Below are 26,111 nucleotides of genomic sequence, written 5' to 3'. Positions count from 1 at the left end.
GTTCCCCCCAACTCCTGTGGGGAGGGTAAAGGGAGCTGGCAACCCTACCCATACATCTAACTGGCACAGATAAGAGTGGGATGCTTTTCTCATCATATGCTTTCCTATACACCATGTGGTGATGTCACAGGCAGGCCAGGGCTCAGGGAAGCTCTCTGTAGGCTGCCACCACTCTGGTACAGGTTTCCTCGGAAGGGCCCAGAGCACCCAACCAACCCCTTTTGTTTACTCTTTCTCAATAGGTTTTACTTTATGTGTAACCAAATGAGGTGTGAGGACCCAGGCAGAATAATAAACAATTTTACTTAAGAGTTCTAGTAACAACTGTTTTTCAAAAGTTTGTAGAATAAAGAGAACAGTAAAGATTGGTGAACAAACAAAACTCCCTAATGTGCCTATCTAGCCTGTTCCTAGCTGTCGCCTGGTGACTGCTTCAAGCAGACTCACCCCTCTGGATTAGGGATCCCTCCATCTGCAGCAGCCTCAGCTCTGCTCCCAAGGAGTGGACCCCCTCCCACTGTGGTGAGGCCTTTTATCCCTTCTTCTCAGGCACCACCCCCCTACTTCTCTATTGGTGTAATTTTTCCCTCCTTATCGCCTGTTAACCAATCACAGGGTCCAAAGGGAACCTGGAAAATGTAGGCTCTGCAGTCACTTTAGTGCAGGCTTCCTCGGCACCACTAGGCCTCACTACGTAGGCCCGGGCTCATAACAGGTGATATCAACCAACTGTGCTCCTGTCCTGATGATATCACTTCCGGTTGTTGCCCATCAACATGGTCACAGTGCTGGACTATGATCAAGGACCTGATAGCACTTGTAGTGCTATCCTAAGTAGAGTCACACTTTTCTGAGACCATTGATGTCATTGCTTAAGCAGAGTTGGTGACTGTGGACAATTTATTGTCTCTTGCCTTAAACTACCTCAGTCACAGGGCTGTTAGGGGATAAAATCAAAGAAGAGAGAATTACAGAGGTATAGGGTGCTTATGTTGGTATTAGAGCCAATGTGGTGTAATGGTTAGCGTGTCAGACTAGGATATGCAAAAGCCAGGTTCAAATCCCCACTCTGCCATAGATGCTTGCTAGATGACCTTAGGCCAGCCACACACACTCAATCTAACCTACCTCCCAGGATTGTTGTAAGGATAAAATGGAAGAGAGGAGAATGATGTTAGCTGCTTTGAGTCCCCACTAGGGTTACCAGCTCCAGGTTGGGAAATACCTAGAGATTTGGGGGTAGAGCCTGGAGACAGTGGGGTCTGGGGAGGGGAGGAGATTCAGAGAGGTATAATGGCATAGTGTCCCTCCTCCAAAGCAGCCATTTTCTCCAGGGGAACTGGTCTCTGATCTGGAGATCAGTTGTAATTCCAGGAGATCTCCAGCAATCACTTGGAGGCTGACAACCCTAGTCCCCACTCAGAAGAGCGGGGTATAAATGAAGTAAATTTTAAAAAATCAGAAAAGGTTTTTATTGTATTGAGGTTCAAAAACACACACACAAAAATGGAATGTCATTCTTTAGATGATACGAGTGTCCATACCTACTTACATGGCTACCACCAATGAAAGAGTGTCTTGAGTTTCATGGTGGGGTTTAGATATAAAGTGTGGGTTTGAGCATAGAGATGGAAATACTAGAATGAGATATGCCCCTTGGCATCCAGTTTGATCTGGAAAATGCATCAATCCTTGCCTGATTTGAGCACTGCTTCTACCAACAAAAGAAAGAAGTGGCATGATAGTGTTGCTTATGGGTGCAGCTGGCCATTTGGGATTGTGTGTGTAAACTTGGTAGTGCAAGGACACTGCTGCACACTCTGGATGCTACATCTGTGGAGATCCATGTATGCTTACATGAGTGTATTGGAGAAAGAATGGTAAAGGGCATGTGCCAAAACAAAGAAATGTTTCAGTCTCAAGGAGGGGTTGTGACTAAACTGTCATACTTCTGTTTGTTGAAGTTAGGGCCCAGCGAAATTTGATATCCTTCTGCTGGGACTGTAAGACAGAAGTGTTCTGCCAGGAACATGGCAGAGGTCAGGGCAAGGGTGGGATCCTCTGCTGGTCTCCTGTTGAAGGGAGATTGGAAACCCCCACCCCCCACCCAGGCTCCCTACCAATATGCTTGACACTGTCTGCTAGTTCCCATCTCATGGGATAATTTGGTCTGGTTAAGTAATATGGGTTGCTGCCTAGAATTTTATGCTTATTGAATTTTATGGACTTTTTAATGTGATTTTAATGTGATTATATCATATTTGATGTTATCCACTCTGAGCCCACCTGCAGGAGGAGTGGACTATAAATTTAATAACAAATAAATAAAAAATAAAGGCTGTTTTTTAGTATTGTGCCTTTTCCATCTTATTTTCACTGACTGACTGTCCCCAAATATTAGATGGCTTTCCTTTGGGACTGTCTAAATGCTTTCCCCTCTGCAGTCTTAGTGGGTAGATTCCAACGAGTGTCTTACTTTGATAAATGATGTACATGTGAGTCTGGAGTGATTGAAACCTTATCTCACATTTTCTTCGATTGTGCACTGACAGCCCCTCTGAGAAATCTGTGGATACAGCCAATGAGACCTTCTGAGATTCCCCTTGTTACTATGAATCTCTCTACATGAGACATCTTACATGAGGACACTCAAGTGAAGGGAGATGCAATGTTAGCCGGGAAGCATAGTTTAAAAAGACAGAGTTGAAGGTTCTGTCAATTTCACCTCTCTACTGGAAGGTAGTTTCAAAAGACTGAACCTTCAGAGGTCTCTCCTCAGAGGCTTTGTTAATTTCATCTTTGCCTCCCCGAAGGCTCTGCCAATTCTACCTCCCCTTCAGGGAGGCAAAGAGAAAAATAACAAACCCTTTGAGGAGTGATTTCTGCCAGCTCTATCTTTTAAAACTATGCTTCCCAGCTAATATTGTATCTCCCTTCACTTGAGCGTCCTCAGGTAAGATGTCTTGTGTAGAGAGACTCTATGTCTTCCCTGCTAGCTGATACTGACTCTGGTATTACTTTGGCTGTGGCTAAGCAGTGTGTGACAGACAGGATGGACTTCAGTTCCTCCTCTCCTGAGAGACAGCCAATGTGTGCAGGTGGAATGGGTGCAGGTGGAATGCTGGGCCAATGACAGTTAGTGTCAGTTGGAGGGAAACGGAGGCTCTTGGGAGCTGCTGAGAGAGAAGGGCTTTAGAAGCTGCTGAGGGAAGGCAACAGAAAGACAGCAGGCTGTTAATCTGTTCTGATACTCTGAAACATTCTCTGTTCGCTTGTTAGTTTAAAATCCGTTCACTCTTATGTTCCATCTATGTAGTTCCATTTATGTTGTAAATAAAGTTTATTTTTTACTTTGTTTAACCCTGGCTGGCTTGAAATAATTGGCTGAGGAAAAATATCTGACTCACACACAAAAACATGCTCTGGTCAAGTTAAATGGGCCTAGTCTAAATGGTGGCAGCGTATATATAGGGAAAGTAACTTCTGAGTTCCCTTTTCCCCAGTAGTCCCAGGCTGTAGCTGGGTGAGTGGAGGAAAGTACAGGGAATGGGCTGCCTGTATGGTGGAGCCTCTGGGAGAGGAGAGGGAGGACCCTGTGAGGATTTGGGTCAGGGCTCTCTACCTGCTATAGTGGAGGCTAGACAGGTGGAGTGTGATGGACTCCCAGCCTTTACCTGCCTAGAAAGTCACAAACCTGTGAAGGGAGGTTCGGGGTAGGTGGCAAAGCATGTGAAAGGCTCTAAAGTGGCTTCTACCTGAGGATGGTAATAAAGGGTGATCTTTATAAAGCTGATTCTGTCCAAGACCACTGGGACAAAAAAGGATCTGGCATATCTGATATAATGCTCAGTTGTGAGCAAATTAAAAGAGTGCAAGAGAACAATTTAGAATAACTTCATCGCACATATTCCATACAGATCTCATAACCCAGTTGTCCCTGTGAACTGGTAATTCAGAAGGTCTTTCAGTGGAACTAGAAGCCATTTTGCAGAACAACTGAAGGTAATCAATACCTGTTTTTAATAGCTGTGAAGAAGAAAAAAAGATAGTAGCTTACAATGCATAATCCTGATGTTTAATTTGCAGTTAGCATTACATGTATTTGAGAGATACGTAATTTGTATTCATTTGCCTTTTCTTAAAACTGGGCTGTTCCTCTTCTGCTGAGATAAAGGAACATTAAATGAAACCCTGGGAATTATTGTATTTCTGTCGTGCACTGACAGCAGGCAGGACAGCTTTTCTTAATGATCGGGTGCTGGCACGTATGCAGTTCCTTTAGCCTGCCACAATTGGAGAACCAGTCTTCCTGTTGGCAAGGATTGGCTGAAATGAAAGGGATTCACAGGTGATTAGCAAATGTATTCTCAACTGGGCAGTTGTGCCTCTGTAGACCAGGAGCAAGCAACTGGGGAGAGAAATTTCCATCATGCCTGGCTTGTGAAGGCCCAGAACATCTGACTGGCCACTACAGAAAACAGAATGCTGGACAACATGGGACGTTTTCACACTGCTTACCAGCCACAGTGTCATGTCTGTACCCCACCCATGCCATTAATTGATGCTGACCTGTTGTTCTGAACCAGTGTTTAATGCTGTATCTTGATGTCATATTGCCAATGCCATAACTACTTTGCTTTCAGAGGCTTTGCTTTCACTGAAGATGCAGGTGCCTTATCAAACAGCTCTGGAACTCTCAGTGCTTCTGACCTTGTACACTGCTCACTCCCATGAATTACTGTGTTTCAGCTTTAATCTCCTACTTTGTCAATGTCTAGACTTGATAGTTAAAATATGCGAGAAGTTCTCAGGACTGTTTCGCGCCAAAAGTTATGTTTGCTGGTGGGAGAGGGAAAGGAATAATTGTGTTCCTTAAGAAGAAATATTTTCACACATGTTGTCATTCCTGTCAATCTGTTTTTACTGTTTAGTTGCCAGTCTTGCTTCTGAGTAATCCTATGGACATATCTGTGGAAATAATCTGATTTCTGAATAAAACCATTTAACCAAGAGCCTGGATTCTTGCTGCAATGGTACAAGGATCTATCTGCCATAGCCTGTCATCCATAGCCTGACACATGGAACATCGTGCCAAGCTCCTGGAACAACAGCGCCAGGAAGATGCTGTCATTCTGGGAGCTGGCGCAATGTTCTATGGCTGGTAAGCACATGGACTGGGCCTGATCCAGCAAGGCAGTTCTTTGGGTCCTTATCAAATGGAATGGAAAAGGAAGCTGTCCATTTGAACACCTCCTAGAGATATGCTGAGAGTCCTGTGAGAAACAGAATGAAATATTGGGGTGCCAGTAAATGAGAACTTGGCCTACCTAAATGGGCCAGGGGTTTAGGCCCCTTGAGTAGACATTTTTATTGTTTCTGTCTATTTCAAAGGCTTCAAGGTGACTGTCACATACAAAAACTTGGAGGTGGACTCCAACTTGGACTAACCCAGGAGAGGTTCAGCTCCTTCTCCAAGAAACACATTCACCAGTCACACACTCCCTTCTACCTCAATAATGATGAAAAATTATTGCTGTGTAAAAGTTTGGTGACTTTATTGCACTGACTCATTAGGAAAAGTGAGCAAGCTGGCAGGGGAACACCTTGATCTCTCTCTCTCACACACACACACACACACACACTAACGCACACACAAAACAGATGAAACAGGCTGCAGAAAACCCCTGCATCAGCTGTGTTTAGTGATCCCATTCTCGCCTTATACACTGCTGCCAAAAGAAGTGAACACAGAGCTACTCTAAGCCCCTGTAATGTCCAAACTACCTTATGATGTCACTTCTGCCAAAACTGTGAAAATGATGGCAAGTAGCTCTAGGAATTGCCAGAAATTCTATTGTAAAACCATAGAGTTTCCAGCAATTGCTAGAGCCACTGACCATCATTTCTGGGTTTTCCCTAGAAGTGACATCATTACACTTGTGAAGATGTCCCTACTATGTCTCCACCCCCAACCTTCTGCCAGTTGCCAGGCTCAGCTTGGATATGTTTCAAATATTGCTAGCAGATCTCATCTCAGCATATCTGTGCTTTGTAGGTGAATGTAGGAGGGGTGGCACACCAGCCATGCATACTGGCACATGGGATTGGCTCTTGGTATTTTTGAGAAGCCACTGGTTTAGCTCACGGCCTGCTCACCAGTCACAAACAGGGAAATGATTGTTTAGCAAGCAGTTCAGAAGAGTCCACATGAATTTTGATGTGTCTGATTACACTACTTTTTGCACAACTGCAGAGATATGTCACCGCAGCTGCCTCCCACCCATTCATCTGCCACCACCTCCAATTTTAAAAGGTACTTACTTGAAAAAAAAACATAGTTTAAAGTATTGGAACTGAGACTTACTATTAGTGTCTCTCTGTGCCTTCCCTGTCTGCCCATGAATTTAGCTAACCTTGCAAACCTTTAGTTAGATGAATTCACAATTACATGCCCTTGACACTGCAAGGTACAAGGAACCAGCAATGCAATCTAGCAGATATTTGTCATTTAAAGTATGCATCCTCTTGGCAGATGCAAATGCAAGTGATTCCCTACTTACTACAAATAGGTCTCTTGAGTAACTCAGCCATGACTCGAAGGAAGGGGATAGCGGCCTTAATCATCAACTGAGAAAATGTTCCGCAAAAGCAGGTGCAATCTGCAACAAGCTCATCCTATCGAACCAGTGGCTCTTGCACTGGTCCAAAGCTGATTATGACAAATTGTCTACAGCAGGGGTCCCCAACGAGGTGCCTGTAGGCACAATTGTGTCCGCCGACACCTTTTCTGGTGCTCTCCAAGTGTTTTTAGAAAGTGGATGGGGCTTTTGCAATGTGTGGCTTTTGACTGGCCACTGGAAATATGATTGGATGTGCAGATTTTAAAAATCATTGCTTTGGCAGAAACTGCTTCCACAGCACAAGGATCTTCACTGGGGGACTGAAGGTAAGTTGAGGCAGCCACTTTGTAGCAGCCATATTGCTGCTCCCACCACACTGTGCCAGAATTCCTAAAGTGCTCACAGGCTCAAAAAGGTTGGGGACCCCTGGTCTACAGCCTTCAAGGCAATCCAATCAGAAGCTTTTCTCACCTTTTAATCAAGGGAGTTGAGGAAAATAAGATTGCCCGGCAGTAGTGTTTGTATTGAAGTTCACAACATACCTAGTTGCTCAATGCAATAGCAAGGGAATGGGTTGATTCCTTGCCTCAGCAGTGGGAGCCATACTAGCCAATCGCAAGAGACCTAGTCCTCTTAGCAAACGTTTCTGGAGACATTGCACAGCTAGAGAAGAGATTAATTTTCTTCCAATAACAGGGAAACTGCCTAGCAAGAGTGTATTGGTGTTGCAGGTACATTTTATGTAAAATTCCATGCAATTATTCTCTGAATGAAAGGCAAAAAAAGCCAAGGCCCCTGTATTTGGAGAGATCCTGGGGTCTGTTCCATCCAGGGTTCTGGACAGCAACTAAGAGTGGAAATACACGTTCCCAAGTACCTAAGGACACTCAAGTGCAGGATTTCATGTGTGGTCCTCAATTCATGCACAGGCTGTATCTTGCTCGGTGCACATGCATGCTGCTTTCATGGGAGCTCCCCTTGTGTGACTGCATTTGCAAGTGAGTATGGAGGGCAGAGTGCCAATTTAGCTCTGTTTTTGCAGTGAGAACTCCCAGAGACGCTCCTCTTTAATGTGTGAAAAAATGTCAAGATCTGCATTTCAATGAATGGATGTGGGAGGTGGGGAAAACTGGGAATTTGGCAGTTTTAAACAGAGAACTCCCTTGTCAATGATATTAAATGCATGAATGTACTCACACAGAGCAAATGGAAGTGTGACTGTCCGAGCGAGTTGTGTTTGTATTGAAGTTCACAACATGGGAAGTTGGAGGGGCAACACATGAAATGAAGTTCACTTGAGCATCCCTAGGTAATTCATAATGTGCATTTCCACCCTAAGTGTGCTGGAAAACTGCAGTTCACATCTCATGGGTAAGGAACTTGAACCATAGAATCTTTGAACTATAGAGTCTTTGCTGTGCATTTCTGAATAACATATCATAGAATCATAGAATCATAGAGTTGGAAGGGGCCATACAGACCATCTAGTCCAACCCCCTGCCCAGTGCAGGATCAGCCTAAAGCATCTCTGACAAGTATTCATCCAGCCTCTTCTTGAAAACTGCCAGTGAAGGGGAGCTCACCACCTCCCTAGGCAGCTGATTCCACTTTTGAACTACTCTGACCGTGAAAAAGTTCTTCCTAATATCCAGCCGGTACCTTTGTGCATGTAATTTAAGCCCATTGTTTCGGGTCCTACCCTCTGCTGCCAACTGGAACAGCTCTTTGCCCTTCTCCAAATGACAGCCTTTCAAATATTTAAAGAGAGCAATCATGTCCCCCCTCAACCTCCTCTTCTCCAAACTAAACATTCCCAAGTCCCTCAGCCTTTCCTCGTAGGGCTCAGTCTCCAGACCCCTGATCATTCTTGTCGCTCTCCTCTGCACCCTCTCGATTTTGTCCACATCCTTTTTGAAGTGAGGCCTCCATATCCAATTGTGTCCTACTATTTATAATCCAAGAGCACACCATTTAACCCAAATGACTTAAATATGATCTGTTGGACGTATGTCTCAAAAGTTTATAAAGGAGCACCATCCACTCTGTACTTACTGCATAGTCCAGCGTCACAAGCATTAGGACAATCTCCACATGGTTTTCCTTCTTTGTAAGGCTTATAAAAATTTTCTCCCAGTACATTTCCCCTGAAACGTGAAAGAGACATTGCAAATATCATTCCAACTATCACATTTGTGTCCTCCCAAATGTCACACAAAGGATTAATTTTTTTGTTTAACTGGGATCCTAAAGCTCTAAATTCAGTAACATATACCCTTCATTTTTTTTTGTTGGCTAAACTGGTTTTTATTATACATCATGTTCACCACAGTATCAAATAGTAACTTACATGTGTTAATGTGTCTTCACAGATTAAGCATCAGAGAGAGCTCTTTCATCTCATTTCACATTTCAACAACACTATGGCTGCTTCCACATAGGGAGGGAGCAAGAAGGGGTCTTTTGCCCTTTTCTTTGGCTCTACATGACCTTCCTAGGGCACATGAAGCCAGAGAAAAGAGTTTAAAACCACCCCCCTCCACTGCCACCCTTTCAGCTGGCAAAAGAGGGGTGAGAGGGAAACCGGAAGCTCTTTCTCCTTGCTCACAGTGCTCCATTGCTTTTAAAGGTGAGTTCCCCCAATGTACATGTGATTAAGAGTCCAGCCACTCAGCCATGACCCAGCGTATGTCTGGCCTGTTGTGTAGTTTGGTCCTTTGTCTAAGCAGGTCTGGATCTGGCAAGTGCTTGAATGGGAACGCTCCTGAAACCCATTCACACAACCTTGCTTTCTTTTTTTATATTAGAGTTTTATTGAAATTTTAAAATTAATTTTAAAAAAACATACAAAAGAAAAAAGGTCATAGTTTTAAAAAATAAAAGAGAAGAAAAAAGAACAAAAAGCACAAAGAAAGAGAAAAATGCATATGTAAATAGGAATACATACTAATTTTCTCTTTGAAAAGGTATACCAATATTACATATTATGAACTAACTCTAAAATTGCCATAAATGAATATTTCTCCTTTGCATCTGAAAATTCTTTCCCTCTCCCTAATCTTAGAAAGCAGAGATCATTAATTCATTTTTTTCTCTTTCACACAAAAAGTCTGTAAGGGGATTCCAGGTATCCAAATATTTATCTAATGTCTTTTCCCTGATCAAAAATGTCAGTTTAGCCATCTCTGCAGCCACTCTTCTACTGTAGGTAATATTCAATAATAATATTGAAACTTTCCATTTTTGAGTATACAACAGTCTCGCTGCTGTTGTCATATACAAAAAAGTGTACCATGAGTAGCTTGGAGTAGCAAGCATTGCCTTGCTTTCCATGATAGGAGAAAGGTGGAACAGAGCCATAAACTTTGTCAACAGCCATCAAGGCAATCCAATAAAGTTTCTCTTGCAGTACATTGGATCCAGCCCACTACTGTTTCTATTCTAACATTGGTTTCATTTTGGGGCTTATGATCCACCTTAGGAGCTCCAACAGGGGAAGAATGGCATTATATTAATTTAAAAAATAAAGATGAACATGCAGTGAGTTTTTCAATAGTTCTCATTGCGCCATATTTCTCTGAATGATAAATTCTAATTCAGAATGATTAGTGGAAGAGGATCTTAGAAATACATCAACTGGGAAATGTACACAAAGAATTATCTCTGCTGTTATACGTACGCAGGGCAGTAATGGCAAACGTAGAAATACTGGTATAATTCATGTGCACACTTAGCCACAGCACAAGCAATCATGTAGGATTTGTACCAAACCAACTGCAAGGAAGAAAATAAATGGATTAGGTCAGGGTTTCCCATGACAGCCATGAGCTCCTGCCTTCCTGCCTATCTAAACTGCTTCTTTGGATCTCACATATATTTGGGGCAATTTTGTGTCACTGTAGGAAAGCCCAGCTGCTGCTTTCCCAAGTGCAAGGATCAGCTTTCTCCTACCACTGAGAGATCTCGTCATAACTGCAGTGCAGCCCAATGTCAGCTTCCATGGCCAGAAGGATTTGTGTGGGGAAAGATGTATACTGCAGCTACAAAATCCCTCTCCAAGCATGTCTTTGTTCCATGCTGGGGCTTAATGAAGCTCAAAGGGTGTCATTTGCTCTTGTGAAAACAGTGCAGGAAGGAAGGGCTAACTCCTCCACACCCCTCAGTGCCAGAATCCTAATCCAACTGGGGTGTACCGGCAGCTGTTTGAAAAAACTGAAAAATCTGGGAGTCCCAATTATGAGTTCCCCTGCAACTTGTTTTATTAAAGTTGTTAACCATGACACTCCCCGGACCCCGACTAGCCAAGGGCAAATCAGTCTACTACCCAGGGTCTCAGGCTATCCAAATCTGATCAGATCTTGCAAGCTAAGCAGGGTCTGCTCTGGTTAGTACTTGGATGGGAGACCACCAAGAAAGTCCAGGGACACTGTGCCAAGGCAGGCACTAGCAAACCACTGCTGTTTATCTTGTTCCCTGATATGGATGGCCCAGACTAGCCCAATCTCATCAGATCTTGGAAGCTAAGCAGGGTCGGTCCTGGTTAGTACTTGAATGGGACACCATCAAGGAAGTCCAGGGTTGCTATTGGAGAGGCAGGCAATGGCAAACCACCTCTGATCATCTCTTGCCTTGAACTCTCTGGGATTGCCAATAGTCGGCTGCAACTTTACGGCACTTTACACACACCTCCAGAGTTGCTGAGAGGGTAAAAAAGGATAACTTTCTGCATACGGAAGTGGGGTACAATTGGGACAATAAATGAATAGAGGGAACCCAAACAGGGAAACAAAATTTGTAATATGTGGGGGTTCCACAACATCTTATTATTTTGATGCGCAACCTGTACTCTGGACAAGAGGCTACTGTTAGGACAGAATATGGGAAAACTGAATGGTTTCCAATTGGCAAAGGTGTCAGACAAGGACATATATTATCTCCCTATCTGTTCAACCTGTATGCAGAAGGAAAGATGGATTAGATTTAGAGGAAGGTGAAGTGAAAATTGGTGGAGGGAACATTAACAATTTGAGATATACAGATGACACTACATTACAGGCAGAAAATAGTGAAGACTTGAAACAACTACTAGTAAAGGTTAAAGGACAAAGTGCCAAAGCAGGATTGCAGCTGAACATCAAGACAAAAGTAATGACTACTGAGGAATTACACAATTTTAACGGTGACAATGAAGAGATTGAAACTGACAATGAAGAAATTGAAATTGTTCAAGATTTTCTACTCCTTGGGTCAATCATCAACCAAAAGGGAGACTGCACCCAAGAAATCAGAAGGCAATTGAGATTTGAAATCGCAACCATGAAGGAACTAGAAAAGATCCTTAAGGATAAGGAAGTGTTGCTGAGGACCAATATCAAGATAATCCATACTATGGTATTCCCCATTACTGTGTATGGATGGGAAAGTTGGACAATGAAGAAAGCTGGCATGAAGGAAGTTGAGTCATTTGAAATGTGGTGCTGGAGGAGAGTTTTGCAGATATCATGGATGGTCTAAATGACAAATAATTGGGTTCTAGATCAAATCAAGTCTGAATTCTCCCTAGAAGATAAAATGACAAAACTGAGGCTATTGTACTTTGGTCACATCATGAGAGACAAAACTCACTGGAAAAAAAATAATATTAGGAAAAGTGGGAAAGTATTAAGAAAAGAGGAAGACATGAGATGGCTTGACTCAATAAAGGAAGCCACGTCCTCCAGTTTGCAGGATCTGAGCAAAGCTGCTATTTTTGAGATGTTCTGGAGGTCTTTCATTCATAGGGTTGCCATTGGTCAGAAGCAGCTTGGTGGCACATAACACACACACATACACATCCTTTTATGGCAAAGACAAATGTCTCCCAATGTCTACTTCCTGCAGAAGCAAAGGCGATGCCTCCAGAAATATCTCTTGCACCAAAGATGGCTAAGCCAGGGGTGCATAGCTGTGACATGCCTGTGAGGGATGAGCTCAGAACTTTGCTGGTAAGTCAGCTGGTAGGGAGAGACCCTACGTTCTCGTTTTTTCTGTTCCACTCAAGAACCTTTGGATTTTATCCTTAAGACTCAAGAAACAAGCAGACACCAGGAAATACACCAGCAGGCATCAAGGCATGCAAGGCACCAGATTGGGGGTTGCTGATTTAGGGCATTACTGTTCCTGGAATCTCATTTGCTTGAGTACTCATGTCACAGAAATTGCTAAAGAAAATGGAGTTTGCCTTGTGTGTGTGTGTGTGTGTGTGTGTGTATGTGTTATGAACCATCAAGTCATCTCTGACTTACGGCGACCCTATGAATGAAAGACCTCCAAAACGTTTTATCTTTAACAGACTTGCTCAGATCCTGCGAACTGGAGGACGTGGCTTCTTTTATTGAGTCCAGCCATCTTGTTTTAGGTCTTCCTCTTTTCCTGCTGCCTTCCACTTTTCCTAGCATTATTGACTTTTCCAGAGAATCTTGTCTTCTCATGATGTGACCAAAGTATAATAGCCTCAGTTTTGTCATTTTTAGGGAGAATTCAGGCTTGATTTGATCTAGTACCCACTTACTTGTCTTTTTGGCTGTCCATGGTATCCTCAAAACTCTCCTCCAGCACCACATTTCAAATTAATCCATTTTCTTCCTGTCAGCTTTTTTTACTGTCCAACTGTCACATCCATACAAGGCAATGGGGAATACCATAGTTTGGATTATCTTGACCTTGGTTCCCAGAGAGACATCTTTATCTTTAAGGAACTTATCTAGCTCCCTCACAGCTGCTCTTCCAAGTCTCAATCTTCTTCTGGTTTCTTCATTGCAGTCTCCCTGTTGGTTGATGATTGAGCCAAGGGATAGAAAATCTTGAACAACTTCAATCTCCTCATTGTCAACTTTAAAATTGTGTAATTCCTCGGTAGTCATTACTTTTGTCTTCTTGATGTTCAGTTGTAATCCTGCTTTGGTGCTTTCTCTTTTAACCTTCATCAGTAGTCGTTTCAAGTCTTCACTATTTTCTGCCAGTAACATGGTGTCATCTGGATATCTCAAATTGTTAATATCCCTTTCACCGATTTTCACTCTACCTTCTTCTAGATCTAATCCAGCTTTCCTTATGATATACTCTGCATAGAGGTTGAACAGGTAGGGGGATAATATGTATCCTTGTCTGACACCCTTGCCAATTGGAAACCATTCTGTTTCCCCATATTCTGTCCTGACAGTAGCCTCTTGTCCAGAGTACAGGTTGCACATCAAAACAATCAGATGTTGTGGAACCCCCATTTCTTTTAAGACTCTCCATAGCTTTTCATGATCTACACAGTCAAAAGCTTTGCTGTAATCTATGAAACACAGGTTGATCTTCTTCTGAAATTCCCTGGTATGTTCCATTAGCCATCGTAAATTTGCAATGTGATCTCTGGTGCCTCTTCCTTTTCTGAATCCAGCTTGAACATCTGGCATTTCTTGTTCCATATATGGTAAGAGTTTGCCTTAATGTAACCCTTTATTCATACCTGAGTATAATGTCCAATTACCGCATTCTCTTTTTTTGGTCCATGTCCATATATGTAGTCTGCCTTCTCATCAAACCATGCTTGGATTGCTTCTGACCATGTTTTGGGAACACTTGAATAAAAGAGATTTTCACCACATATGACATTGTCTGAAAGACAGACAGAATAATTTATGTAACAGGAACTCAAAAAGTGCCTGAGACAATCCATATTTTCAGGGTCAGAGATAAATGATGACAGAATGCATTAACAATTTTTTAAAAAATATTTAGATTTGTATCGGTCAGATGCATATGTCTGAGAGCTTTCAAGAGTTTTCCAGGGAGCCAGGTAGGAAGCTGGTCTCCATGTTCCTTTGACTTAAATAATTTTGATTAACTTCTATGGAAGTTCATGGCTACTGAAAGGGGGATCTCAAGAGAACAAAATTCTGGGCACTCTGTCCAGTCTCCTTTGGAAAATCAAGGAACCAAGCAAGTCATGTGATTTGTTTTTATATACTATTTCTGCTGAGTTTCAGTTGTGTGAACCTGGCAACCAGCAGGAAGGTTGGAGCAGGGAAGTGGGGAGCAAGCAATGTTCGCTAAACTGTGACATCACTTCCGGGTAAAACCAGAAGTGACATATGGTAGCTCTAAGAGTTACTGGAAACTCTATGGTAAAACCCAGAAGTGATGACATTTTTTTAAAAAAAATAATTTTTCTCCAGCTATAGCAGGAGGCCTGGCAGCCCTAGGAGTGAAGAGGAAGAGATCTTTGTTTGGAAGCCCGTGGTAGCTCTTGGCAGCAATGTTCCAAAGCATTTGATAAGCATGAATTTTCTACAATATGGGAATGCTGCCCCATTGTCAGGAAGCCCAGAGCTCATGCAGAATACGTTTTTTTAAAAAGACCATGGGGAAAACTTCATACACAAGGTGCAGGAGTGAACTGACTGCTCACAAGAGATGAGGAGGTGCAGATTTGAGGAGAAATACCCACCCCTTGAACTTACTTTCAATTGTCCTTTTGCTTTGAGGACTGTGAGTGTAAATGCACTCGTTAGCCCAGCTTTTGGCATTGTTTGCCGCTGTGACATTCCATTCCTTCAAAAAACCAAGAAAAACAAAATGGTGGAGCGCTTTCATGACTGGATGCAAGCATCAATGAAGAAGAACATAAGCAGGTAGATCATACCCGTATCCATTTCTAGCACTTCACCAAGCAAAGTTTATTCATTTACAAGTCTATTCATTTATTTAAAATATTTATACCCCACCTTTCCTCTTGGATCAATTATGAAGCCTTCTTTTAGTCTAAACAGTCTTCCTCCAACATGGGTGGCTGTTCCAATGGAGGAAGGGCCACATAAGTTGGAGTACGGTTGCCAGGGAGTGCCTGGCAACTGGCAGGAGAGTTTGCGGAGTGGCAGTGTCCCAGAAGGAAAACTCAAAAAAAAATACGTGTCTACTTCAGGAAGTTCTAATCATAGAGTTCTGGTGATTCCTAGCGCTAACCAGAAGTATGGTAAGAACTTCCAACTTTACTGGTAGAGCTACCCTTTGTTACTTCCAGGTAGCTCTAGGAATTGCCAGAATTTGGCAGCCCTAAGCTGGAGGAAGAGCCAACAAGTTGGAGGAAGTTAGATCAACTCCCTGTATATACTCTGGTCATTCTCACACCATTTAAACAATGGCCAGCTACAGTATGCACTCTGGATGTGCTCTGCAAAGTTGGTTTTTCTAGACACTGGAAACAGCAATAAACATTAATGACTCGTACGAAAAAGAAAAAGGCTCTTGGAACTTTTGAAAATGTTATCCCAAGCTTAGATTTCTCTGAGGACCTCATTAGGCTTGCTTTAACTAATGCACTTATGGGCGAATTAGCTACCCCCCACCCCCACCATGCTGTTGATTAGCATAATGCAGGAAAAAGTGACTCTAGATTTTTTCATATTTGGACACTATCACCTGCACAGCAGTAAACAAAGCCACCAGCATAGTCAGTTAACACTTACACTTTGCATTCTGTAAACCAAAAGACAACTGGGATTAAAAAAAAATTCCCCACGTATTTATTAATGTTGATTTGGGGAGTGGTTTTTCTAGTCCAAAACATTTATTGCCCAGGGAACTATGTAAGCACCCTGCAGAGATAACTTGAAAACCCTTCCTGACAACCTGGAGAACATTTACCTAACCGCAGAGATACATTCATGGGGTATAAATATAACTCAAGACTATAGAACTGATTAATTTTCGATGTTTTCCTTTAAAGTTTAGAAAACTTTATGTTAGTTCTCTAATATCTTAGGTTCAAAACATAGGTTTTGTTGTTCCAAAAACAAATTATAGCTGTGTAAAGGAGCCGTACTGGTGTGATTTACTCAACGTTCAAATGGAGAGGGGTGACTCTGTGCTAAAGAAGCATTCTGGCTCATATCAAAGTGTGCTTTCAAGCTCTGGTTGGGTTTTTTTAAAACTCTGCATAGGATCGCAGATTGTGTACCTTTTCTTTTTTCCCCTTTCTTTTTTAAAAGCATTGAAGGGATACAGAAAAAGATGGGGAGGAGAACAAAAAAAATTAAAGAACAAATTGAAAATGCATATTACTTGAATTATTAGAATGCTACAGCCATATAACATTAACTCTAGATACATGGGGAATTTGGCTTGGAGAAGAAACATACCCCAAATCTATATACCACTACACCTCAGTTGGGGCAGAGATGCCCCTGCCCTGAGTTCTCATTGCTTGTTGCCACTTGGAATGGGAGTCGGGATAGTTTAAAATTTTTAAAAGCTGCTGGGGTCGTGTGCCAGATTTCCCCCAGAAGTGATGTCATCACACCCGGAAATGAGGTCATCAACATGCACACCGATGTCCCTGCCACCAAATCTCCCAATCTGGCAATCCTGTTTTGTACAGGTTAGGTAAAGTGTTGAGAACTGCAGCCGTCTGGAGAGAAAGCTAGCCCCCAGAAGCTTTCTAGATCTATGGGTGTGGTTTCTCAGCAACTACAGCATTGGAGGGGACTTTGAAGTCTCATGTAGAGACTCTATATTCCCCAGGCTGGCTGCAGCTTTGGGGAGACAGCAGTCATGGTGGGAGCAGGACTATCAGAGGACTTCTGTCTGCCCTGACTCCAGTATGGTCATTCAACACCAGAGAAGCAGGAGAAGTTTGGGCTAAACACAGCCCCCGTTTTCTTGCCTTTTGAAAAAAATTAATATATAAAAGTTTGCTAGCCACACTGGGTGCTGGAATTGATAGAAAGACAGGGCATATATAAACCAAATAAATCAATAGTGATACAACTCAAAAAACAATTACACCCATCTAGGTCCATTGAAGGCAATGGTCTGAACAGGGTGTAACAGGATTTTCAAATCAAAGCCAGGTGTCAGTCTTAGTGTAGACTCAGGCTTGAACGCCTTGAAGCCCCAACGAAGCCTTGAGCAAGATCTTACCATCTTTAGCATGTTGGAAGCAGGAGGCTCCACGTGTCTCCGTAGGTCATTATGCTTAGCAACAATTTCCTCTTGTGTGTTTGGCAAATCAGTTGCCAAAGCACTAAAAGCTGCATCATGTTGCTGTCAAGAAGAAACAAAGGAGGCGGCAACAGCAAAGGCAAAGGCGAAGAAGAAGAAGTAGAAGAAGAAGTTGTTGTCATGTATGTGCATTAAATTTAATAACAACAACAACAACAAAACAACATTCGATTTATATACCACCCTTCAGGACAACAACATTCAGAGTGGTTTACAAAGTATGTCATTATTATCCCCTCAACAATCATGCTGTGAGGTGGGTGGGGCTGAGAGAGCTCCTAGAAGCTGTGACTTGACCCAAGGTCACCCAGCTGGCTTCAAGTGGAGGAGGGGGGAATCAAACCCGGTTCTCCAGATCAGAGTTCCGTGCTCTTAACCACTACACCAAACTGGGTCTCAATCTCAAGGGTTTTTAAAGGATCCATAGCATGTGGGGAGAGATTTCAGTTGTGGAGGCAGGGATGCCATTCCCCTGCTGGAGCAGGGGATCCTTCGCTCCCACCCACGGCACCTGCCACTTCTCACCTGGCCAGTGGGGGAGGAAAGGTGGGTGAACAGGCCTCTCAGGTGTGCTTCTGGGGCAGCATGATGTCATTGCATCACCCCTGAGAGTGCTCCTTCCCTTCTTGGTGGGCAGATTTTGGCACCAAACGAGCTGATTTGGGCCTGTTTGGCACCCAAATCAGCCTGCTGAGAAGTGTGCACATGCTCCCACACCTACACGATGACATCACTCCCATAGTTGTCACATAGGAATGGGAGCACATGCGTGGAAGGAGCATTGAGGAACGCTGACAAGGTAAGTGCAGGCTCCCCCCCCCCCCCGGGAGGCTAGGGGAACCAAGCATCCCTACGTGGAAGGATGGCAAGGTTCATAAAAGCCCTGCTCCTTGGATGCATCCAAGGTTGGGGGGGGGCATTGAATTGTAAGAACGTTCATTGCCTTTGTCTTTTCATACCTGAAATTAACAATAGTAACATTGAGTAGCATCCCATCAGTTTGTGCTACCAGCATGTTACTGATTTTTCATTATTTAAGAGATTTCTACACCACCTCATCAGAGTCCTGCTCAAGGTGGCTTACGATTCAAATAATATATTGATAGTATAAAATGTTCCTCCGGCAACAGGCATGTTTGGCTCACACAAGATCTGCCACTGCTAGTGCAAGAGAATCTTGTGCCAGCAGATGGCTCCTTGTACCGGTGCCAGCAGAACGGACTGCTAGGATCCAACCTGCTCTCAACACAGAGGAAACGGTTTTGCCTTCTTTCGTTTCTTTTTGTTAGAAGAGGCCTTAATGCTGTCCCTTTCCTCAGGTTTCAGAGGGGGACAAACCAGAAAGTTGGAAAGATAGAGAGGTCAGGGCATCTGTTTACTCCTTGCAGATCTAAACTATCCTTTGATGTGTAGATTGCTAATCATAGGACTTCCTCCTCATGACATCTTTCTCTTTTTTTTGTCACACACCTATCTTTTCTCTCCAATTTGCAGCACGGATGCAGGATTTGTCCAGTAATCCATGCCCATCCTTAGACTAGACAGGTAAATAGGAATCGCTCTTCTTTCCTATCAGAGGTGTTTTCCACATGGTTACATTACAGCGTTTCAGAATCTATTCTGCTTCTCATGTTCTCCCAAATTCTGCACCTGCAAGGGAGTCATGGGAAACAGAAACAGTTTTTGTCTCTTTTCCCCATTTTTAGCCCCGCGCACGTTCTGCATTTTTTTTAAGCTACTGCCCAGTCACTGCTGGTGCATGTTCTGTCCGTGAAGTATCAAAAACTCCCATTCTGCTTCTATTCCCCACCCCCTTCCTTTCACCAGGAGCTGATTGGTCTGTCCGCCGGTAACCATCCCACCCTCCTCAGCTTTCTGAACTCCTTTTCTGCCATTTTTATCAGTAAAGGGAGGTAAGGGTGATAAGGCTGCTTCTCCATTTACTTCCTTCTTCCCAGGTATGCACACACAGACTTTTTTTCCCCAAAGGCAGGAATGAGTCCTAGAGTTGCAGCTTATTCCCTTCCTTTAAAAGCCAAGAAAGCGTTAAATAGCTGCTTTCCCCTCCCTCTCAGCATGTTTCAGGCTTCTGCTAATGTCAAAGAGGAAAAAAACACGTGTTTTGCACTGCCATTTGTGAAACAAAGCAGGAGGGAATGAAGCAGCAGCATTTTAACCCTTTCCTGGCTTGGCTTTTAAAAAAATAAATGAGAGTGTAACAAGCAGGAAAAGCATGTTTCCCCCCACCAATTGCCTCTCCAGTGTGCACAGGACAGCCCAATCAGCAAATACAGGAAGGGAGGATGGGTTCCAACATTGCAACATTACCATACATGCAAAAAAATTTTAAAAAATGGTGTCAGCTCCAGTCCCCACAAAATACAGCTCCAAACAGAAACATCTCAACTCGTCAGCAGTCACCAAATCGCCTTGAGGTCATGCAATGCAGAATGATGGCACCCCAAGCCATTTCAGCATCGATTGGTGTCAATGTTCAGCATCTCTGCAATGGATGCTATTCTGCTACCCCCACCCCCACCCCCCACTAGTAGTTTATGGAAGTCTAGAAATCGTATAATTTTAATACTTTTTCCCTTCCTTTCAGTAAAGGTAATCTTGTCATCTGTATGTGTTCTTACTTTTTTTCTTTCTTTGTTTCTTTCATTCTGCAAAGGTACTTTTGTCATCTGTATGCAAACTTTCATTCTTTCACATCCTGCCTTCCTACCTAACTTCCTGCCTTCTTTCCTTTCAGCAAAGGTACATTTTTATCAATTTCTGTACAAAGGCTCCAGTTACCTAGCAGAGTCAGTGGGCAGAACCAGGGAGGTATCAAGGGCGACTTCTCCTTAGGCATAATCACATATTGACTAAAACACAGGAGAGAGGCCCTTCTTTAAATGATACCTTTGTCCTCTCTGTATGCCAAAATCATAAGTGATGAGACAAGGCGATGAATAGGACCACGTGAAGCAATGCAGTGATAAATAAGGTTTTAATGTTCTCTTCTACAAAACTCAAATATAAGGCAGTAAAACAAGATCAACCAGAGAGTTGTAAGAATTTCCAAACTCCTGGCAGGAGGTGGCAACGGGTTTACCAGCGTGAAAATTAAATCCCGTTTCGCACAATGTGCTTCCTCACAAGCCACGTGTAAATCAATTGTGATCTACTATCACTACTTTTTCTAATCACTAATTTTCACGCTGGTAAACCTGTTGCCACCTCCTGCCAGGAGTTTGGAAATTCTTACAACTCTCTGGTTGATCTTGTTTTACTGTCGTGCCTTATATTTGAGTTTTGAAGAAGAGAACATTAAAACCTTATTTATCACTGAATTGCTTCACGTGGTCCTATTCATCGCCTTGTCTCATTCTGCTTGGGACCACCCCCTCTTGGATTTGTTTTTCTAAAATCGTAAGTGATGGCAAAATCTTCAGGAATATATAAAGAAAGGGTATGCTGATTTTTTACAGTATAAGAGATGGATATCTCAATGAAAATGTAACTGTAACCACTACCAGCCTGGACAATAACTGAATTTGACTGAGAGAGAAAAAACAGTCAGTGTTCATATTTTAAGAATACAATGTAACTAGGGTGGCATCAGTAGCTTCTTTAGCAGCAAGCAAAGGATGGATTTTAAAGTGTTCCCCTGTGGAAGTCATCCTGTCAAAATGCACAGATGTATGCTGGATATCCAAAGCAGTAACATGACCACTTCTGACACCATGTGATGTTCCTTTTTGCTTGCAAATCTGGTATCATTAGCATTAGCATTACTATTCACACAGCAGAAACAGGTGTGCTCAAAACAACATCCATTTATAAGGAAGGAGATAAAGGGATTCGAGCAACTGGTTTCCAGGGAAGTGAGCTCATGCAGCCTCCAGTTCTAACTAACAAACAGAACCAAGCAGGGACTCCACCCCATGAGACAAAACCATTCACACAGATATCGGAGGGGGAAAGCAAACAGTTCAATTGTAATGTATACAGCAAATATACCTCAAGTGTGAGGTGTTTCAGTAAACACACAGTTACTGGAACAGTTTTTTCTGCCTTATATTAAGGATTCCCCCATTATTTGCAGCTTGTCGGGTTAGAAAAGAATCAGCACCCTTTATTTACAGAAAATGACCGGGCCTTCATTTGGACGCTGTGCATTCACTGCTGGGGCCATTTTGTAAACACTTGCTATTTCACTAGCTAGCCACGGACCCAAGACCAGTGGTTTATAATTCAGGACATATAACTGCCCAGTATCTAGGACTGCCAGGTCCCCTCACCCTCCCGGTGGGAGAGCGGACCCAGCACCCACCTTGCATGCATCCTCATGTGTGTGCAAAGTGCACGTGAGCTCCCAGTGCAGCATGATGACATCACTTCTGGGAGTGATGTCATCGCATAGGCCCAGGGAGCGCTCCCAAGCTTCACATTCAGGGCCCAGAACACCAGCCAGGGGTGAAGCACAGGAGCACTCCCGGGGGCCAGGTGATGACATCACTCCTGAGAGTGATGTCACACAGCGTTGGGAGTGCACACTGGGAGGCCCATTCCCCTGCCTTTTCCTCACCACCAGGCAGGTGAGTGATGGTAAGGGGCAGAGGCTGGGAGCAGGGGAGCCCCTGCCCCCACTGGCGGACTGGCAATCCTACCAGTATCAAAGTGTCACGTGAAGACGCGTTTTAATCTCCTTCTCAGAGTCTGAGGATAAACTCAGGGCAAGAAGCCAGAAATAAGGGCTCAGAGAGTCCATCTTCAGTTTTCTTCATGGTCATTTTCACACGTCTTACTGGCTGCTGAAAATTGCACAAAACTCCCGGGATGACGGCGTCTTCCTGGTGTGATCTCCCATCATGACTCCAGTTCATAGCGCAATGACATCAGAAATGATAGGAAATCATGCCAGGAAGACACCGTCTGTCTGGCAGTTTTGCACAATTTCCCACAGCTGGTAAGATGTGTGAAATGATTCTAAAGCTGGAACCAGTCTCTTTTTCCTGAAATATTTTTTTAAGAGAGAGACTAACTGAGAGGCAGATGTCAATGTAAGTAAAGTTTTGTTTGTTCATATGTTTGTTTGATGTCCCTCCTTTCTCCCCAAGAGGGACCCAAGGTGGCTCACATCATTCTTCTCCCCTCCACTTCATCCTAACAACACCCCTGTGAGGTAGGTTAGGATGAGACTGTGTGGCTGGTCTGAGGTCACCCAGCAAATTTCCGTGGCAGAGTGGGGAAATGTGAAGGTTATACTTTAAATAAACATTTATTGAAAGCGTATGGAGAAGTGGAAAGTAATCCTGCACTGGAGAGAGGTTTGAGGTTAATGTGATTGTCCTTTTCATACCCACTTCATACACGAAGTCCATACCTCATTTCCAACACACTGGTGTAGTCCAACAGTGAGGGCCAAAACTGTCAGTAGAAGTGACATCACTAGAAAAAGTAAAGTGAGAATTTATTTTCCTTGGGAAAGGTAGAAGAAAGTTTCTTGCTGCCAATAGCATTTATTGGCATTTATTAATATCACATTGGATTCAAAGGATTATGAGAAGAAGGACATCAGCTATTAGCAATGTTCTGCCAACAACTGTGCCGGAGTTTACCCAAGAAGTCATGCATGGTTTAGTGAGGTTCTCAGGTTTCCACTTAGACAACCGCCTTGTGCAAACTCTGGTGAAGTTGCAACCAATCTTGTCAATTGACTTATGAGTTGAGTGCCTATTATTTGATTGTAGTCAGGTACTGTTAGATATTCCATAAAGCCGAACTTATCATTTCATTATGACATCATTGATAAGAGGCAGAGTTTTTGATCCCCCGCAGCAGTGAGGGACAGCAAAGCCTCTTCTAGCAGCTACCTGTTGCAACTACAGGGATCTCTATGCAGGAAATGAGCTTGCTTCCAATATAGTGCAACCACCTTGAAAACTTACCCTTACTTGTTTTAATAGTTGCAGTTACTTTGTTTCATTTCCCGTTTTAATTTCATTCAATACAGCTTGCCTTTTATATAATAGGATATTTGATAGGTGAATATCTGTTCTCTAAGTTGAAGATGCCATTTGCTGTGGAAGTCTGCCTTTGAATCCAACTGTATAATTGCTTTTGAAGAATCATGCAGACATGAAAACAGTACAGAAAACCTTAACCTTGGATAAATCCAAATAAAGCTACAGATAGATGAAAACTGTTAAGGAAGCAGAAGATGGTATAAACATTCATTTAAATTGTTGTCTCCCAGCTGCTATCTTTGCCAGAAGCCTAGAAAAAACAGTAGACCTTTAAACAGGTATGCGAGTAAGATAGGGGCACAAGCCTGACAGGTCTACTCAGAAGTAAGTCCCATGTTGTTCAGTTGTGCTTACTCTCAAGAAAGTAAATGTTATGATTGCAGCCCCATTACACTTCTTTCATATCACCTTCAATTTTCTGAGGGAAAAATTCTAGATACTCTAAGATGTTCAGTCTTTATAAGATAGGCTCACATACATGAAATATTATACTCACTTAAACTATATTAGTGTTACCATGTCCCCTCATCCTCCAGGCGGGAGGTGGGAGACCTGGCACCTTCATAGCTCCTGGGAAGTGACATCATCACTCAGGGCCTTGTGCTGCTCCTGGGAGTGCTCCGTAGTAGGCCAATTTGGGCCCCAAACAGGCTGAATTGGGTCCATTTGGGGCATAAATTGGCCTGCTGTGAAATGCAGGAGCTCTCCAGGGCCCTCTCAGCAGCGCTCCCATGCTTCACAGTGGGCAATCCAGGTAAGCAGGGCCAGGGGATGGAGGGTGGGAGTGGGCTATGAAGTAGCAACCCTAAACTATATCCATGAGGTTCATTCAATCATACTACCCTGAAGGGGTGGGGGGAATGAGGACAACCCTGCTGGCTTTCTAGCAGCAAACTAGGCTGACTTTTTTTCTTTCCTCCTCTTCCTGTATGTGTTTAGTGGGGGGGGGGGGGACAGAATCAGAGGCAGCAGTCCTTGGGTACAAGCCCAAGGGCAAAAATTGAGGTGTTCATAACCCCTTGACTTTTAGTTGATGGTTCCAGCCTGAAGCCTATGGAAGACCAGCCCAGATCTCTTTATATTTTCTTCATTTGGCTGTTGGTTAAATGATTTTGTCATCTGGATGCTGCTTTGGCCCACTCTGGGGAGAAAAGTAGCCTAAAAACTCTCAAATAAATCAATAAAGCTAAATAAAAAGGACTGTCCATATGTTCCTGGCAAAGTCTGAGGTGAGAGCTTTCCCTGTTGGAGATGTATCTGGTGGGGACCATACAAAGGGCTTCTGGCCTTTGCTCTCCCACCCCCTGCAGTGCCAATTAAAGCCATTTTTTTTAATCCCAGAAAGCCTTTATCAATCTAAACTCCTCATCTGACAGGCAGAATCCTTGATTTGCGTATATCATCTCTCTTTTAGACTCCAAGAATTTCTTATATTAATTTACCACAACATGTTTGTTTTAACTGTAAGCTGCCTTGAACATTTTGAAATAGGAAAAATGAATAATACGTATATGCATGTTTGTTTATTACAAAATTCCTATGAGCTTTCCAGGGTTTCCGAACTCTGTCTGTTCAGTTGGTCATTGTCTATGAAGTAGTTGTTGTGAACAGTTCATGAATTTTCATGTGCCATTCAAAACTCTTCCCTTGGAATAAATCCTAGGGAATTAGTTAAACCATACCAAAGAACATGACTGTAGAAATGCCATTGTTTGCAGGTCTCATTTTCTTCTGACCTAGAGATTTAGTCTGTTTGTACAAATGGTCCAGCAAGAAAAGCAAAACTAGTTGTCACACTTCCCCCTTCCCCTTATAGTGATGAGTTCAGGGGCAGTGATGCTTTTGCATCTGTTTTTATTGGATCTTACCCATTCCTGCATTGGCAAGTACTAGCAACAAATGACTGCTGCTTAATTAAGGTTTTGCCAGGTAGGCTTCTAAGAATGCAAATCCTAAAGGGAGTTACGCCCTTCTGAATCCATTGAAGTCAGTGGGCTCAGAAGGGTGTAACCCCCCTTAGGACAGCACTATAAGCACACTTCTGATACCGATTCAGTTTCTCTCAGTTTACTCATTTTAGCTTTAACTAAAACCAAGGGCCTCCACAATCTCTCCAGGGAGTGGCACAGCTGTATAATCCTTTGCAAAGAGAACAAGATCAGGCGGATCAAAGAGCTTTGCCCTTATTTTTCCAAATGACATGCTATGGTTGACAAAGAAAGAGCAGGAAAACGCCACTCTTCTGCCCTCTGCAAATTACAACAGGCGGCGTCATTCAGTAAATGACACAGGGCCTGGCTGTGTACCCTTGGGTTCAGTTTCATCATTACTGTTATTTGAAGAGGCTCTGGGCGTCTGTTCTAAACCACTAGGCAGGAAAGTTTCTCCCAAGGCCAGTTTTTGAAGCACTTCTTTTGTTCCAGGGTTCCTAAAATACACTTAGAACTCG

At 43.1% G+C, this 26,111-nt stretch overlaps 1 protein-coding gene across 1 annotated transcript; it reads right to left on the bottom strand.

Annotated features, from left to right (window-relative positions):
* Window positions 1–4,198: 4,198 nt before the first annotated feature.
* On the bottom strand, window positions 4,199–23,082 carry LOC129327872 (serotriflin-like). Its single transcript, XM_054976627.1, has 7 exons — window positions 23,020–23,082; window positions 17,565–17,687; window positions 15,107–15,197; window positions 14,113–14,261; window positions 10,297–10,391; window positions 8,673–8,764; window positions 4,199–4,326 (listed from the first exon to the last, which is right to left on the bottom strand). Exons 1-7 carry the CDS (start codon window positions 23,080–23,082, stop codon window positions 4,199–4,201), a joined length of 741 nt encoding a protein of 246 aa, XP_054832602.1.
* Window positions 23,083–26,111: the final 3,029 nt, after the last annotated feature.

The sequence above is a fragment of the Eublepharis macularius genome, chromosome 1 (genome assembly GCF_028583425.1).
Source record: "Eublepharis macularius isolate TG4126 chromosome 1, MPM_Emac_v1.0, whole genome shotgun sequence".
In the NCBI taxonomy this organism is placed as follows: domain Eukaryota; kingdom Metazoa; phylum Chordata; class Lepidosauria; order Squamata; family Eublepharidae; genus Eublepharis; species Eublepharis macularius.
This window is presented reverse-complemented; position numbering and strand designations above follow the sequence as displayed.